This window comes from Polypterus senegalus, chromosome 6, assembly GCF_016835505.1.
Source record: "Polypterus senegalus isolate Bchr_013 chromosome 6, ASM1683550v1, whole genome shotgun sequence".
Taxonomy (NCBI): domain Eukaryota; kingdom Metazoa; phylum Chordata; class Cladistia; order Polypteriformes; family Polypteridae; genus Polypterus; species Polypterus senegalus.
Genome location: NC_053159.1, coordinates 103,443,922 through 103,463,302, shown reverse-complemented (window position 1 = coordinate 103,463,302; position 19,381 = coordinate 103,443,922). Strand labels below are relative to the sequence as shown.

The 19,381-nt window shown below is 38.1% G+C and overlaps 1 protein-coding gene across 2 annotated transcripts in view; it reads left to right on the top strand.

Annotated features, from left to right (window-relative positions):
* Positions 1-19,381, top strand: part of LOC120531347 (kinase suppressor of Ras 1-like) — a 205,869-nt gene that overhangs the window by 170,596 nt on the left and 15,892 nt on the right. For both annotated transcript variants that reach the window (XM_039756660.1, XM_039756661.1), the window contains one exon: positions 14,253-14,611. In XM_039756660.1, coding sequence (XP_039612594.1) covers positions 14,253-14,611 — 359 coding nt within the window. The remainder of the gene's footprint in view (positions 1-14,252; positions 14,612-19,381) is intronic.

Genomic DNA, 19,381 nt, shown 5'->3' with positions numbered 1-19,381 from the left:
TAAAGCAAGTGTGACTTTTTTGTTACTAACAGTTCATTTCAGGGTAAAAGCAAAGAGCAATGTAGTACAAAGAGAATCACTGCTGTACCAACAAGTGGAGGATTAAATCGACAAGGAAAGGGAGAGAGAATATGATGGGCTAAAGTGACACTCACTGTTTGGCTTTCATGCTGTCCACTCCCCAGTACTTCTATGCTGTCATTTTTATTATTGTACATTGTACTGCACTGTAATGTGAAGCCTATATATAGTCTACATGTGGATTGCAGTTTTACTTGAAATTGTTTCACATCGAATGATTGTAGTTGTTATCAATTGGATGAGGGATCATTTTTGTTGAGTGCCTTAAGCCCCTGTCACACTACACAGTTTTTCTAGCAGTTTTTTAGTAGCAGACTTCATTTACATAATCTTAGCAGGTCACAGTGCACTCTTAAGTAATAAGGATATGCTTATGTATGTGCAAGAGGTGACAACCCATGCATGTACACCAAGAAGTATAATGCATATAATGCAAATCTGAGGGGAGAAGGACCCATAGATGCTTTGACCAATAGAAACAGAAGAGAGGCCAGTTTTTTTGATTTGTTGTGTTTGCCATACCAGAACAGAATTGAAATAGGAAAATAAAAAACCTAAGATTGTGGCTGAACTTGGCATACTTAGAAGGTCTTCATGCATGCACCAGTGATGTCAGGCAGTATGTTATTGGCTCTCAGAAAATGGAAAGCATGCAATACTTTGAAAATGTTAAACTGAGCTGAACAGTCTGCAATGAGTCATGTAATCTTATATCCTCAAGATGATAAGATCCAGAAACACAGTCGTTAAGTTTGACATCCCCTCCAAAGTCATGCAGTTTGCTGTTGACCTTAGGTACATGTTTTTTTTTAAATAAAATTTACTAGTTTTATAAATTACAGTAAAATAACTTTTTTTTTTATTTGAAGAAAGTGACTTTCCATAAAATCAAATCTAACTCATACAATGAAGAAAATAACATTACATAAAATCAAGTTGAACTTAACAAAACAAAATTCAAGTCCCACCCAAAAGAAAGAGAGGAGAGCCAACAGCAAGGGAAAAAAATTAAATTCAACAAAGAAGGGTGAATGTCGTTTCATCCTAATATAAATGTTTATTCTAAAATTGTATTAATTAGATCTTGCCATATTTTAAAACAAATCCTCTAAGCTCAAATTTATTTTTTCTAATTTCTAATAGATACTACAGAACATCAGTTACCCACTGACTAATAAAAGTTGGGTTGGGGTTCGTCCAGTTTAGAAAGATAAGTCTATGTGCTAGTAGTCTGGTATAGGCAATTACAGTCAATTTGCTGTGCTCCACTTTAAGCCCATTTGGGAGTACAGTGGAACCTCGGTTCACGACCATAATTCGTTCCAGAACTTTGGTCGTAAACCGAGTTGGTCGTGAACCGAAGCAGTTTCCATAGGATTGTATGTAAATACAATTAATCCGTTCCAGACAGTACAAACTGTATGTAAATATATGTAAAGATTAAGCACAAATATAGTTAATTACACCATAGAATGCACAGTGTAATAGTAAACTAATGTAAAAACATTGAATAACACTGACACAAAACACCCAGGCTCCCTGCTCAGCTATAGGAGCTGGCTCGCTCGCGCTCCCTCCCTCCCTCAGCTACAGGAGCAGGCTGGCTCACACACGCACACACACACACACACACACCCTATCCTCCCCCCCCATCCCTTCCCTGTCAGCTGCCCCTCTCTCTCTGCGCTTGCTCGCTCACGCCTCTAATCTCTCTGTAGCACGTGCTCGCAGCATTTTTAAAATGAGTTTTAAGCACAGCAGAAAAAAACGAACATTAAAACAAATCCGAAGTGCAGTGTATGCAAACACCAACTCGCAAGCAACCAAAAAAGAAAGATTGCAGGAGATCATGCTATTAAACTTAAAGCCTTAATCGCTGTAAACACTGTTTTTAAAATGAGTTTTAAGCACAGCGGAAAAAAGGAACATTTGAAAAAAGATAAAAGTAACATTGCAACAAATCGCGTTATGAACTGAAAAATTAACTTTTGAAAAATCCGTAATACAAAAACCACCAAGAAAACTAACCTTGCATGAGTCGAGTTCTGGCATGAAGTGTTTTCCTTTAGGTGTTTTCTCTCTTGTGATTTCTTGGGTTTCTGGTGCTTTTAGCTGGTAGGAGTGAAAGCCTCATGCAGCCATTCCAAAAACAAACTCCTTGTGACCCAATCCTTCGTGTTTGCGCCCCACATTACTGGCAGTCTGGCTTTGTTTACATTGTGCTGCTTGAAAGCACGAGGGTTCTCAGATTGGTAAATGAGTAAACTGGTAAACAGTTTTTCCACCTCTTGTAATTTCTTTCTTTACTTCGATTTTAATTTTCTTCAAAACTTTCTTCACTTGCTTAGAAGTCAATGGAAGGAGAACAATGAACAGAGCTCTTGCAGCCACGCGGCTTGCTAGCTTGCTTTCTCTCTCTCTTTCTCTTTCAGCACGTACAGCCTGCAGATAGGCAGGCAAACACTTGCAGCAATCTCCTCCTCCCCCTCCCCAGCAGACACGTGGAATTGGGGGATGGTTGGCTTGAACTTACTGGCTGCAGATAGGCAGGCAAACAGTGCAGCAATCTCCTCCTTCTCCTCCTCCTCCCCCTCCCCCTCCCCAGCAGGCACGCTCGCCGCTTTGCTCTCTCTCAGCTCAGGCAGGCAGGCAAGGGAAACTGGCTTGTTCGTATACCGAGTGCTTGGTTGTAAACCGAGGCAAAAGTTTGGCGAGCTTTTTGGTCGTGAACCGAGTTGTATGTGAACCGGGACGTTCGTGAACCGGGACGTTCGTGAACCGAGGTTCCACTGTACACCAAACACAGCTGTTAATGAGTTAAGAGAGATTGTGACACTAAGAATGTCCAAAAGACATTCAAAGATTTTTCTTCAAAATTATGTTAATTTTGCACACTTCCAAAACATGTGGCCAAGTGAGGCTGGAGCTAGATTGCAACATTCACAGGTTGGCTCTTGCCCTGGATACGTTTTGGACAATTTTAAACATGCATATGTTGCTAGAGTGTATTCTATACATTGCTGCCTTCCAGTTCTTTTCTGAGATAATAAGTGAAAGATCCTTTCCCCGCCATACCCTAGGATCTTTGAAAGGAAGAGATTTTAATATGTTTTTATATATATTGTTGAGATGCTGTCTGAGTCTTCAAGACTGATCAGTATTTCTTATAGAATAGAAATGGGTGGGAGGTGTGGAGAATTGGGTAGGTCTCCAATATTAAGAAGGAAACACCTCATAGCTTTTCTGAACAGTGAGAAATGTTATGTTGATGTTGTTTTACCTTCTAAGTTTAAATTCATGTTCTCTGGATTTGTACAATGGAATATGAATGACATGTTTGGGAAAATGTGACTGAGAGTGCCAAGGTTAATTGATAAAACTTTAAACTGAAGAAAACTGTGCCTACTTATAACTGAGGATTTACTGTGGATTCTAAGCATCAATACTGATAGAAGTGTGAGAACCATTTCAGTATTAATTTCTGAAAAAAATGTTCATGTTAAAATTTGTAGTCATATTCAAAAGTAACTGACTTGGACTATTTTCTACCATGTTCCCAGTGCTCTGTCTTGCCACAATTAACACTAATTAAATTTAACACTAGAATTACCAGAGTCTACGAAAAAACCCGTAGTTCCAGCCCACCTTAAAACCGTTCTAACCTCTCCACCAGCCTCCTTTGTCCTGTAAATGTGCCAATAAAGACAAGCTGCAAACAGCCGGCTATTCCATCCCGCCACCGACTTAGAACTTGCATAAACTTCTCCCAGCCTTAATTGATTATCTGTGAGTGAAGTGGAGTTTTAGAGTGGAAATAATTGATCGTTATTTGGAACACACACATATCACGTGTGTTCCGTTTCTACAGTAATCTGTGGAAACACATTCTTAAAGCAGAAACGTTTTCATATTTTAGTAATAAATGTTATAAAATGTAGGCATAAACTATATAATGTGTGAAGCATGAAGTTCAAATATCAAATAAACACTTTCACAAAAGGTTCACAAACAATACAACGGCTTCCGCGGCTTAGCGGTAAGATTTACAGATTCAGAGTGCAGCAGGTTTGCTGTGCTTCAGAGACCTGAGTTCGATTCCCTGCTGGGGAGAAAGTGTTTTTTTTTTCTTTTTAACCTCAAACGGACATAAAATTTATAAACTGGTATGCACTGTCAGTTAATGAGATTGTTATGTTTTCATGTGGGATGCTCATTTTAAAATATTGAGACTGCAATTAACATGAACAAGTGTCCTTATAACTGTTATTTTTAAGATCCATAACACACAGACAGACAGAGCACTGCATAATAGAGAGACAGGCAGGCAGAGAAGTCACTAGATATACAAATAAACAGGGAAGGCACCTGTACTAAAAGAAAAAAAGATCAACATGTGCATTGATTCTGCTGCAGTGAATAAGCTCACACTCTCTAACATCCCCCCCTCCCCCCAATCTGACTCTAAGTAACAGCTCAAATACTTGAGTGCGTGGGTGGGGGGGTGTTGATCTTTTTTTCTTTTTAACCTTCGCCGCTCTGCCTGCTTGCCTGAACTCCCTGTCTGTCTATATAGTAATAACAGTAATTTTATTATTATATAGCAGCTTCCCTGTCTGCCTATCATATAGTGCCTTTTCTTCCTATCTATCTATATATCTATCCCCTTAGCTGTTTTGTTATATATCTATTATACAGTGCCTTCTCTGCCTTTCTGTCTGTCTGATTTCATATAGCGTTGAACTTACTGCTCTGTATTATTATGTCCTCTGCATGTCCTGGAGTACAAAAGAAACACCACCATACAGCAACATGTGCGGACTGGCAAGATCTGGGGAAAAAAACACGCAGTCACAGATTACAAACCGCAAGATGAAAGAAAGACACAATATATGTGAAAACATCATCGCACTAATGCAGTATTATTTGAAAACGAACAACGTCAGATCAGGTTTGAATATACGCCTGATCTGACGTTATTCGTTTTCAAATAATATTGCATGTACTGTGCGTTGAAACTGCTGCACTGAATAAGATGACGCCTTCTGTAACAGTGTCAGCGTGTATTCAAACCCGATCTGATGCTGTTCGTTTTCAAATAATATTGCATGTTCTGTACTATTTTAGAATAAAAACATACATTTGATTTCAGTCAGTCTGTAAGAGCCAGTGTAAAATGCATGATATATGTAAAGGTTAGCTTTTTAGCGTCCCCAACCCCCATCTGACACTGCTGTTTTCACATAAAGATGCGCAATAGCTCGAATGTTATTTATTTGGAGACGCACTATAGCTCGAATGTTATTTATGTAGGGAAGAAAGTACAGTGTCAGGTGCTCATTCGGTGTAATAGGAACCATAGCACAGAGAGGTGTGTACACTGCAACAAGTACACATGTCGTAAATGTAGGAAGGGTGTATGGGAACGGTTAATATTTGAATGTGATGATTTTATATAGCACGGATCGGAAATTAGCAGTTCTTGGCATTGCACCACACAAGCTTTCGTATCAACCGCCTACTGTAACTTTTTTCTTCGGTTATAGTCTTGAATAAAAGAGCACTTGTTTTGTTATACTTGTACACCAACATATGTTCCTGTGTTTGAGCGACACGGGCATGCTCAAAAAATACACGTGTAATGACATGAAAAGTGCACGCAGACACTTCAGTTCGCAAGCATTGGTACCAAAATGCAGTCACAAGTACACTGCAGATCTATAGCGCGTCTTTATGTGAAAACAGCAGTGTCAGATGGTGGGGGGAATAGGATCCTGAGAGAATGAAAAGTGAATTAAAAAAAAAACAAAGCTAACCTTTATAAGTATCATAAATTACACCAACTGTTACACACTGAAATCAAATGTATGTTTTTATTCTAAAATATTAAGAATAAGAGCAGTTTAATTCTCAAAATGGAGTTGTGCAGGATCGAACTCATGACCTTTTGATTACCAGTCTGCAGCTGATACCATTACGCTACCGTGGCAGTTGTAGTAAATGTGTGTCAATGTGGCATGCTAAGGTGGCTTTTTTTTCTGCAGTTATATTTTTGAATAAAAGCGTACTTGTTCTGTTATATTTGTACCTTTTGTGAAAGTATTTCTTTGATATTTGGAATTTAGGCTTCATACATTATATAGTTTATGCCTACATTTTGTCATTTACTACTACAATATGAAAAACATTTCTGTTTTAAAAATGTGTTTACACAGATTACTGTAGAAACGGAACACACATGAAATGCATGTATTCCAAATAATGCTCTATTATTTCCACTCTAAAACTCCACTTCACTCACAGATAATCAATCAGGGCATGAGCTGGGAGAAGTTTGTGCATGTTCTAAGTCGGTGGCGGGATGGAATAGCTGGCTGCTTGCAGCTTGTCTTTATCACCACATGTTGATGACAAAAGACGCTGGTGGAGAGGTGAGAATGGTTTTAAGAAGCAAATTAAGGTGGGACGGATCTACGAGTTTTTTCGTAAGCTCTGGTAATTCGAGTGTTAAGGGGGTTTGAGAAAGTTATGTTTACCCAGCATTACACCACAATTCATAAAAAAATTGAATGTCTAAAATGTGAAAATTACCTAAACTATATTCAAGGTCCATTTAATATATACAACGGAAATACAACAAAAAGAGCAAGAATTTCCAATAAGAAGAGCACATGGCAAGGGAGCCACAAAGATTATGGCAGCATGAAAGGTAATTCTGTACTCCTATAGCAATGGGATAGGACAGACATTCTGACTAAATTTTGTCTTTTTAAGCCTCAGCAACATGGAAGCTTAAATGCAAAATGTAAGCAGAAAAATATATGTAAATTCAGCAGTGATAAACCCAATGAAATTTTCAATTTCCAAACTAACAACCACTAAAAACATCTAGTCAAAATGTCATTGTCTTTTGTAAGTTCATACCACTGCACTGTTTTGCAGTAAACTAGTTAAAATCTAGACAAATGGTTCCCATTTTAGTTTAGGGAATGTGTGCAGTTTAACAAAGAACAACCTGTAAAAATTGTAGCTTTTGAATGCAAAAATCAAATAGAGGCATATTCTGAAAGAGTCATGGGTTTAAGGTGTATTTTAAAGTTATTATTTAGTAGTAACATTCAAGTCTCTCTCACACCAAATGAAGTAAAAAAGAAATAATTGGGCCCTTATAAATATCAAACTGTCTAGGGGCTTGTATCAATTTATTGTAAACAATAGTTACTTTAAAGTGTATTTGTTGAGAGTGACACTGATTAAAGGATATAATAAAAATTGTCTACATTGTTCCCCATCAGGTGTAATTTTTGCCACTATATAAAATAATACAAGATGTTACCTTTACTTTATACTATTATTGATTCCTCCCCTTAAGCAGAGTGAGATAGCAAGCTGGTAGTGTAGTAAAGGCGGTTTATGTTAGAATCGTAAAAAAAACAATGGTTCTTTATCTGATATTTTGCCAAAAAGGTGTTAATCCAACTACTTAATAAATAGGTTAAAATTGTAGCACACTATGATGCCATCTGAATCAAAATACTTGGTTCCCAAATGGTGTCCAAACCAGATTACATTTGTCTGTATAAATGTAGAGATGCAGACAAGTAAACAGTTTTAAGTTGATATAGGTGTATATTTAAGAAATATGTATTTTATCTAGGGATGACTTTCATTCAGTAACCATCAAACTAATTGTGTGTTCCAAGTGCTGTCCCAAATTATCAGTAAGTTATATACTATAAAAATACTAGTGTAGTTTAAAGATACTTTGTAATAAAGTTCCACAGTAGATATTGGAGGGAGGCTAGGGAAGTGAGTTATGTAGCTTTTAGCAAAGTTTCTTACTTTTCGTGCATTGAAAAAGTGTTTTGTCTGAGTAGTTATATTTAAAACAAAGATAGAATGTTATTGATGAATTATTTGCTAAAGGCCTTGGCAAAATGCTTTTCCACATATTAAATACTGTGTGTTTAGCTTTTAAAGGTGAAGTTGAAGCATGGCACATCTTCCTTTAAGCATAACCTGCATGGATACCATATTCTAAGGTAGTGCTTAACCATATTCTTGCTTTTATGTCAGCTTATAGATATTGGCTCACAAAGTATAGCATATAAGTAGAAATACATGCCATATTTTCATTCCAGTGCAAGTCATTCCAGTATTGATTCAGTCCTATATGCTTCAGTATACATTTGTTCACTGTCAAGCAATAAAACAAAGTCAAGCAAGGCCTCCCTCTTTGATTTCTGAAGAAAGTTTTTTTTTCTGCCAAGTCTTTTCCTAATCTGAATAAACAGTATCATAGCTGCACCCAGTCTTTAAACAATAATTTATTCATATCAAGGATACATTACAAGAGGAATTATAATTTAAGTAAAATAAACATTTAACTTGCAAGCTTCTCCCAATCAATTTACAGGTAGATATAGCATCAACCAGCCAGATTCTATTTGGCATTTTCCAAAAGTCCTAAAATTGAATGAATCTTTAAGTCAGTCCTAGATATGTAAACATATGATGCAAGACATTGAAAATGATATTTTAAAATTTGAATGTGCATGGAAGTATTAACAGGGATTATTATTGTTTTATATTTGGCTGACACCATTAATAAATGCAAAGCACAAGATCAGGAGAAGTGTGTGTATGTGTATATGTATGTATGTATGTATGTATGTATATATATATGTGTATATATATATATATATATATATATATATATATATATATATAACATTTTTTATTTTTTTTTTGGGGCCCACACAGGCTATGTGACGTGATCAAGGTCACACAGGTCATAGTTGGAAATTGAGACAGTAGCATTGGCATTTGAAGTCCATTAGTTTAGCAAATACACCGCACTAATCTTAAACCCAGAAATGTAGTGGAACTTATCCATTATATTTAATGAATGCAGAAATGATGTAAAGCAATATATAATTGGTGTAAAAGTATCAAAGTGGATCTTTCAGATGGTATACAAGTCTGTTCTAGTCAATCTATATATATAATTCACTAAGGCAAGACAACCATGGAAAGCACGCCGGAAGAGGCGTGGATTCACTAAGCTGCCGACAAGTGAGACATCTATGGCGCACGTAGGAAAGAGCCACGCCCACCAACTCCAAGACCATTGGATACGACGACAACTCGCATGGCCACGCCCACTAACTCGAACGCGACGACACAGAAAAAATGGCGTCATTTATATTCGTCTGTCGTAGAGGCCACATGCAGTGCAGATTAGGTTAATGTCATGCACCTCCGAGCTACGTTGACTGTTCATAGAGGCATGTTTCTAGTGGAGGTGAATCGCCATATGCAGCGTGTGAAACGGTTTGCGAAGGGTATCCCATGGGATCCTTAAAACAATCCTTTACAACTGAGGTTGAAGCACAATGAAGTAAGCAGTCTTTAAAAACCAACTTTTCGGTTATGACGCACGACCATGTGCACCATAGCAAACTGTTTTACACGCTACATACAGCTATTCGCTTCCGCGACAAACATGCGTCTTCTTAGATGCTCCTGCAGGAACACGGAAGACGTTTTCCTGCCCAACAACGCTTCTTTTTCACCGAACGGCGTCTACCCTCGCTCTCTAGGCATTCACACTGCCTGCCCATTTGCCCGGATGCAAAAACTCACCGACCACCCAGTTAGTTCCTTTCGTCTGTGGTAAGAGTCCGCATGCACATCTGAGCTCTCTCCAGAGTTCCATCTTTTCATTCACTTACTGTTGTATTCTCACACCAACCCATTTTATACATCCGTGTCTTTCCAGGAGTGTTTAGCATTCAATAAATAATTATGCATGACATTGACCTTGTGTCTATCCAGCGCAGAGAGGCGTGGGTAAGCCGTTGAACCCCATTCGGGCTGCAAGCCGTGGAATTCCCACTAAATGTGACTCATACGCTCCCACTCATTACGTCCCTACACTTTGTGCACACCCCCCTCCTACCGTGGTCGGGTATCTTGGTGGATTATATATAGAAAAGCAGCCAAAACCGAGGGGTATCCCATGGGGTCCTTAAAACATTCCTTTACAACTGAGGTTAAAACACAATGAAGTAGGCAGTCTTTAAAAAAAAGTTTTCGGTTACGACGCACGCCTGCTTGCACCATAGCAAACTGTTTTACACGCTACATACAGCAATTCGCTTCAGCGACAAACATGCGTCTTCTTAGATCATATGTGTCAAACTCAAGGCCCGCGGGCCACATCCGGCCCGTGAGATCATTTTATATATTATTGTTATTAATGGCCCGGCGATATGAAGCGCTGGTAACACAATAAACTACAGATCCCATAATGCAGCGCTTCAGCTGCCTTTTTGAACACTTACCGCTTTAATCAAGTCTAGCTTATGATGCTGCAAGTTATTGCGAAGCTAGCCCTCACGATGCGAAGAGAAAAGTTGATTCTGAAAATAGAGCCTTTAAAAACCGATGGGAGGCTGAGTATATGTTTACTGACATTGCCGGTAAACCCGTGTGTCTCATTTGTGGAGCTAATATGGCTGTAATTACAGAATTTAATCTATGAGACAAAACATCAGGAAAACCTGAAAGACCTGAATGCAAAGCAGAAGATACGGAAAGCAGAAGAGTTAAAGAAGAATCTGACAGTTCAGCAGACGTTTTTGTACCCATGCAAAATCACAAAGTGACTTCAAGTGAAGCTACTTTTATGGGAGACACAAATGCACCAGTGCAACTTGCCCCACTTTCCCTGTTGCCAAGCAATGTTGAACCAAGTCGGCACAACGGTGTTCCCAAATACGCACTTTGCTGATAAACTGAGCACACGGCGCTTTGGTGACTTTGAAGAACAAAAAAAGAATTTTGAGTTGTTTCGCAACCAATTTGCCGTCAATGTGGAAACTGCACCTGTGCAGATTCAGATGGAGCTGATTGAGCAGCAGTGTAATGGCACACTGAAGGCAAAGTACGATACTGCAGGGCCCGCACAGTTTATTCACTCCATTCCCGCAGAAATGCTCCAGCTCCGTCTACATGCGGCTAGAACCTTGTGCATGGGTAGACCGTGTGTCTACCCAGCGTGGGTAAGCCGATGAACCCCATTCGGGCTGCAAACTAAGTCCCACTAAGTGCGACTCATACGCTCCCACTGGTTGCGTCCCAACCCTTTGTACACACCCCCCTCCCACCTCGCTACTACCGTGGTCGGGTGTCTTGGTGGAATATACAGTATATAGAATAGCAGCCAAAACCGCACAGAGCAATGAAAAGTCTACGTCAGTCACAGGTACATCTGTACTGTGTAAAGAGGGCGACTCAAGTGACGAGTTGGATGTGGACACATGAGCGGGCAATGCATACTGAACAAGAAATCAGCAGACTAGCATGACGGACGGAGCTGAATCAACGTCATTCTCCTTTCCTCCCGTTCTACACTCCGCGCCGTGCACCCCCATCCCTCCGTCTGGCAGGAGAAGGCGCGAGGACGGTGCGCCAGTTTTCAGTCACTTCAGACGATTGTGTGTTGGTTCGTTCCGTGCATTGTTACAATGTTGCTTTTCTTGCTGATTTATTACATTACCGATTTTTCAAATGTTCATTTTCTCCCTCTGCTTAAAAATCATTAAAAAACCAGCCTGATTATGCGGCGTATGGTACACCGCGGGTTGGCTAGTCCTTTATAATCACCTAGGCCTTCAGCTGATTATGCTAGCAAATCGCAAATGGCTTTGTTGAAGCATTGAGAATAATTAGAGATACAGGCAATCCTTATTGAGTACCACATCCAACAGCAAAAAACTGTTTGTACAAACTGAGGCAACATGGTGAGATTATTCTACTTTAATCCATGCAGATATATACTGTATTATGCCCAAAACCAAATTTAAATTGGTAAATAACTTACACTGTTTAACCTTATTGTATTCCTATTATGCATCCAGATTGTAAGGCCCCATTAAATTTAATGTGGGTGATATGTGTTCTACCCTGAACATATGATGCTGATTTGAAAGTATTTTTTTTTCTGTCTGCCTATAGTAATGCATGTTTGATTATGTGAAATTATGAAAAGGAGAGCTTTCTCAATTCAGTTTTCCAGGTTCTTGACTAGTATTTTAACATCATTATATAAAAGGAAAATTGTTCAGTCACAATTTAACACTATCGCTGAAGGTTATGATTTTTTTCGTTGTTCCTGACCTCTTTAAATTTTCATGACATATGCCAAGAAGTTCGTAGCTCTTTATCACTGTGCTAATAGCCCGCTTTTGTTCTGCAAATGTGTGGAACGCGGCCTGCTACAACCCACCCCCATTCAGTCAGATGAAGCCATCACCCAGCTGCAATCCTCACAGCTGAAGTCTGTGTTGAAGTATTTATCTGGCAATGATTTTGTAAGGAATTATGTAAGTAATGAAATACAGTGATTTGAAATACATACATTTCATGTGTGTTCCATGTCTACAACAATTTGTGGAAATACAAAGCAAGAAATGCTGAACACACAGCTAAAACAAAAAATGTTTTCATATGTTATAGTAATAATGACAGAAAATGTTTTCATATGTTACAATAATAACAACATAATGTTGATGTGACGTGTAGGACGTGTGTAGACTGAAGCCCAAATATCCAATAAACACTTTTACAAATGGTATAACAAAACAAGTATGCTTTTATTCAAGAATAAAACTGAAGAAAAAGAAATTGCTCAATTGCTAAATGCATGGACGATGCAAGATTCAAACCTATTATCTCGAGGCTGCTAAGAAGTACCTTTTCCACTGTGCCATCTGCGTAGATCTGGGATGGAACAGCATTACCACTGTGACAACTGGTTGAAAATGAAATGTGCAAATCCACACATGCAAATGTCTTTTACTTTGTACTGACTGATAGTTGGGCTTCAGAAACGTGTCAATCGAGCAATTATATATAATTGAGCAATTATATGTATGGATATGTAAAGAATGTGCCTGCAGCCAGACAGAACTATGCTGTTGTCAGTAAAAGAGTTTCTGTTTTGTAGGGTGTTAAGAAAAAATCATGTAGAATCAGGTGTGTTTACAGTATGCTGGATCAGGTTGTAATGTTATAGAATTACGAGATAGCCAAATCAGGCAAATTACATTTATACTATAACTCGATCCGTTTTCACCCTGAACAAACTATTGGCTTTACTTGGATATATGTGATCAATAATGTTAAAAAATGAAAACTGATGTGTTACTAGTAGAAAGAGTTTCAACTTTTTAGAATTATCGATCCATCCATTATCCAACCCACTATATCCTGACTACAGGGTCATGGGGATCTGCTGGAGCCAATCCTAGCCAACACAGGGCGCAAGGCAGGAAACAAACTTTCTAGCATTATGAGTTGTGAATAGTACACTACACTGCTGTTATTTTCTTACTTTATTGTTTCCCCTTTCTCAATATCACATTATTGCCCCTAATGTAAACTGAAAGGAACTTAAGATCTACAGTGGCATGCAAAAGCCACCTCCACCATTCCTGTAAACTTCCATTTCTAAATAACATTGTGAACTGAGGAAACAGCTACCTGAAAATCCTTGACTATATTCTTGTAGCATTCTCCTGCTTTGTAAGCGTCAGTTATTTTATTTTTCACAGTGCTAGGCAGCTGCTTAGAGGAGCCCATGGCTACTGATTGTTGGGACAAGGTTTGAAAAGTCAGAGAATTTATATACCTTTTCAATCTACAGCACCTGGGGTTTTATAACAATGACTGTGAGCAAGCCATAGCCCTAATTAAGGTCTGAGACCTTGGTAAAAGCTGAGACCTCTGATATCTTGGGGTGCCCAACCCTTTGCATGGTGCTACTTTAGTTTTTTAACTGTACAATTGTACAAAACAAAAAAACAATACACTAATCTTGTATAAAATGCTGAAAAGAAATGTGTAATCTTCAATTTTATGCCTTTTGGTTGATCTTTTCATAAACTATTCACAGTAACAGACATTTTAAGCAAGAGTGCTCAACCTTTTGCATGCCACTGTAAGTGTATTCACTGTGTGAATTCCTTAATGGAAAATGGACAGTTCAATTTGTCTGTATCTCTGCAACTTTCTTGAATGCTCATGTATTATATAGGTTTTATCTCCTAAGTTACTTGAAGATATTTAAAAGGCTTAATGGCATTTTGTTTCTTTCTTTGCTTTCAAAGGATGAGGTGGAGGATGAAGAGTCTGATGAACTAGAAGAACTCCCAAATATGAATTGTCATCCGAAGGGGCCAATCTCACGCAAAGCCAGCCAAACAAGTGTCTACCTACAGGAGTGGGATATACCATTTGAGCAGCTAGAGTTGGGAGAACTTATAGGCAAAGGGCGCTGGGGCAAAGTACACAAAGGACGCTGGCACGGTGAAGTAGCCATTCGATTGTTAGAGATTGATGGTAACAACCAAGATCACCTAAAGCTTTTCAAGAAGGAAGTCATGAACTACCGGCAGACAAGGCATGAAAATGTAGTGCTGTTCATGGGAGCTTGCATGCATCCTCCACATCTTGCTATCATTACCAGGTAGGTTAGAAATGCTGGGAGTCAAACCTTTAGGATAAAGGGATTAAAATACTGTAGTCCATAATAGTCACTTTTTGTTGAAGTAGAAAATATAAACATATTATTTTCTGTGGAAATTGAAGCAGGATAGCTATTGTAGTTATTGTAACAATAATTACAAATAGTATACACAGAAAATAACAGTACTGGAGTAATTCAAAAATCTAATTCCTGTCTTTAAACATTGTCCACATTTTGAAAACCTCTTATTGACCAACCAAGAGTCACCACTAGTTCATTCCCTTTTATATACATTATGTCATTTTTTGGGCTTTAAGTAATCATTTTACTAAATGCACCTTGGATCTTTTGATCCAGAAAGTAGGAACACCAATTCTGACATATTTTTTAGGTTTAAATAAATAAATTAATACGTAGATATGGTAAATGGATAAATATTAGTTAGCATAGTAATAAAAAACAAGACTGAAAGGTGATTTATATTAATAAAGACTATTCATAAAATGTAACTCACGTTCATTTTCCATATTTATTATTTGAGAATGGAATAGAAATTGACATATATAGAAAAATTTAAAAGGTCTGAAAACTTTGAGTGTTTAAATCAGTAAACATTTATGCTGACGTTTCAAAATACAGTATTTGTATTTTTATTTATAAACCTATCTGCATTTGTTTGCTCAAAGAGACCCTGTCGTTTACAGAAATCTAAGTAACTCTCACTAAACAAAAAGTTTAAATAATTGGCCTGCTGTACTTTTTCCTTTTTATCTTATTGTCATAATATCTGTTTTTCAGCTACAGTTTACCTATGTAAGAATAAGCATCCTTATTTTGGTATGACAGTTTTGATGTTGCCAGGGTTTTAGTGTTATATTTAACTTACTGAAACATTTTCTTTCCTGTCCACAAGTTGGAGTATACATCTATGGGGGAACCAGTATGGCTTGTGAATGACTTTCAGTATATGTAATCTTCTTGGGTCCCACTGTGTGCTGACAATGATTACTTGCTTTGGGTTTATTTATAAATACATTGCTTATACAGTATGAAGTATACATTATACTGTTACATTGCTTATACAGTATGAAGTATACATTATACTGTAAATTATTCAAACCTGTAGCCCTTCTGAGGTTGATGTTCAAATAAAAAAATCGGAATCCAAACTTTAAAAATTGTCTTTGTTACCTCACACAATTTTAAAATAAGTATAACTCAAATTGTTCTTCAATTGTTGTTTTAAAGTAGTCCCATATCAGTGTAGTTATTGATTAGAGCTGTGGGTTCACAAGCTGTGTGATATGCAAGCAGCTCTCAGTTGATACAGGAGAGAACACACACACACACACTTACACACACACACAGAGCTAAAAAGTGTCCCTTAAAAGAACAAGCAAATGATTCAGCTTTTCTTCAGTTCCACTGCTCTGCTCTGTCTTACGGTGGTTCCACTACTAGACTTCACTTTTGTCTTTCCCACCTCACCTTGTTCTCCTCTTCCATGTCCACTACCTATTCAAAGTCTCCTTCTGGTTACATTGGGTCAGACATAACCCCATCCTTTTGCTCCTTATCTCTTTATGATGTTTGTGCTTTGTCCAATCCATCAAAATTACAATATGTCTAGTTCTGATAAACGTTCTTAGTGTACCATCATTTTTATAATATTTGCAGAATTTGTCAGATTAATGCAGAACAATATACAATCAGGAACAAACATGAATGTTAATTTTTAAATATAAAATAAACATATCTAACACTTATTTTAATGTCTACTAATATTAATCAACAGTGGAAAGATTTTCTTTTTCAATGTTTAGGAACCTTCATCCTTCCTTAAAAAATAGGAGCCTAGAGAACCTAGAAGTAGAATTGTGTAGCCAGAAAGCAGACTAAGCCATCACATTGACTCTGAGTTATTTTTCTTTTTTTTATATGAAGTAGTATGTAACTTTTAAATAATTCTTTTGATCTGAATTCACATGTGATACCCTTTGTAAATAAAAGCATGAAAATTTTAGGCTTTTTATTTTTTATTCCAAGTAACATCACACTATAGTTCTTACATAAACTTACATATTAAAAAATCATTTGTCTTACATAAACAAAATATTAAAAAAAAACACCCACACCACAAAAAACTATTAGTAATCATTTGCTAAATCCCAAAATGCAATACAGGTAGTCCCCAGGTTACAAACATCCGACCTACAACTTACGAAGGGACCGCATTGTAGTGTGCCTCGGGTGGCTGCCTGTTGAATGGGGGCGGTGGTGGGCAATTCATTACCCGCCTTTGGCCGCAATGTGTTCATTCTCGGTGGGCGGACACTGCAGGCAGCATATTGTAGTGGAGATGACTGTGTGGTGGGCGACTGGTGAATTGCCCCTCGCTGCCCCCATTCATTCTCAATAGCAAGCCTGCTAGTACTGTTACGCACATTCCAGGAAGTTGTCTCTTGTCAGTACATTGGACGTTTTGACGACGGGTGCCTTCCTACTGTGATAGCGTGTACAGTGCTGTGCTGAAGAGCTCATTTTAACCTTTTGTCTTCACCCTTCAACAATGTCTCTGAAACACAAATCTGATGCAAGTGCTGGTGATACAGTAAAGATGACAAAAATCATCACCATTGAAATTAAAGTAGAAATATAAAAAGGTCAGAGAGAGGTGAAACTCTATCATTCATTGGCAAAGCACTTAGTTACAGTGGGTCAACAATAGCATTTATTAAAATAATGTACCTGTTCCGACTTACATACAAATTCAGCTTAAGTACAAACCTACAGTCCCTATCTCGTATGTAACCCAGGGACTGCCTGTATTAGGGATGGAGGTTGAAGAATAAATAAAAAAAGAAAGTAATACAGTGGTGTGAAAAACTATTTGCCCTCTTCCTGATTTCTTATTCTTTTGCATGTTTGTCACTCAAAATGTTTCTGATCATCAAACACATTTAACCATTAGTCAAATATAACACAAGTAAACACAAAATGCAGTTTTTAAATGATGGTTTTTATTATTTATGGAGAAAAAAAAATCCAAACCTACATGGCCCTGTGTGAAAAAGTAATTGCCCCCGTGTTAAAAAATAACCTAACTGTGGTGTATCACACCTGAGTTCAATTTCCGTAGCCACCCCCAGGCCTGATTACTGCCACACCTGTTTCAATCAAGAAATCACTTAAATAGGAGCTGCCTGACACAGAGAAGTAGACCAAAAGCACCTGAAAAGCTAGACATCATGCCAAGATCCAAAGAAATTCAGGAACAAATAAGAACAGAAGTAATTGAGATCTATCAGTCTGGTAAAGGTTATAAAGCCATTTCTAAAGCTTTGGGACTCCAGCGAACCACAGTGAGAGCCATTATCCACAAATGACAAAAACATGGAACAGTGGTGAACCTTCCCAGGAGTGGCCGGCCGACCAAAATTACCCCAAGAGCGCAGAGACGACTCATCCGAGAGGTCACAAAAGACCCCAGGACAACGTCTAAAGAACTGCAGGCCTCACTTGCCTCAATTAAGGTCAGTGTTCACGACTCCACCATAAGAAAGAGACTGGGCAAAAACGGCCTGCATGGCAGATTTCCAAGACGCAAACCACTGTTAAGCAAAAAGAACATTAGGGCTCGTCTCAATTCTGCTAAGAAACATCTCAATGATTGCCTTTTGGGAAAATACCTTGTGGACTGATGAGACAAAAGTTGAACTTTTTGGAAGGCAAATGTACCGGTACATCTGGCGTAAAAGGAACACAGCATTTTAGAAAAAGAACATAATACCAACAGTAAAATATGGTGGTGGTAGTGTGATGGTCTGGGGTTGTTTTGCTGCTTCAGGACCTGGAAGGCTTGCTGTGATAGATGGAACCATGAATTCTATTGTCTACCAAAAAATCCTGAAGGAGAATGTCTGGCCATCTGTTCGTCAACTCAAGCTGAAGCGATCTTGGGTGCTGCAACAGGACAATGACCCAAAACACACCAGCAAATCCACCTCTGAATGGCCGAAGAAAAACAAAATGAAGACTTTGGAGTGGCCTAGTCAAAGTCCTGACCTGAATCCAATTGAGATGCTATGGCATGACCTTAAAAAGGCGCTTCATGCTAGAAAACCCTCAAATAAAGCTGAATTACAACAATTCTGCAAAGATGAGTGGGCCAAAATTCCTCCAGAGCGCTGTAAAAGACTCATTGCAAGTTATTGCAAACGCTTGATTGCAGTTATTGCTGCTAAGGGTGTCCCAACCAGTTATTAGGTTCAGGGGGCAATTACTTTTTCACACAGGGCCATGTAGGTTTGGATTTTTGTTTCTCCCTAAATAATAAAAACCATCATTTAAAAACTGCATTTTGTGTTTACTTGTGTTATATTTGACTAATGGTTAAATGTGTTTGATGATCAGAAACATTTTGTGTGACAAACATGCAAAAGAATAAGAAATCAGGAAGGGGGCAAATAGTTTTTCACACCACTGTACATTAAATATATACTTCACGTGACATGACACATGTTCTTGCAGATGCTTCTGCTATGCAAGTGGTGTACTGTTAATACTTTTGCGCATACTTTACACAAATCTGGTAGATTCCACAACGTGGCAATGGGTGATATCATCACTGTGAGAAAACAATGTTTGGCATCACTGTGTAGTGAATTGTCTGAAATATCCATTACATTCCCAGGACACGTTGCCACAATATTCTGAAAAGGATGGATGTTTAATGAATACATCCATCAATCCAGGGACGCGCCTGTTCCA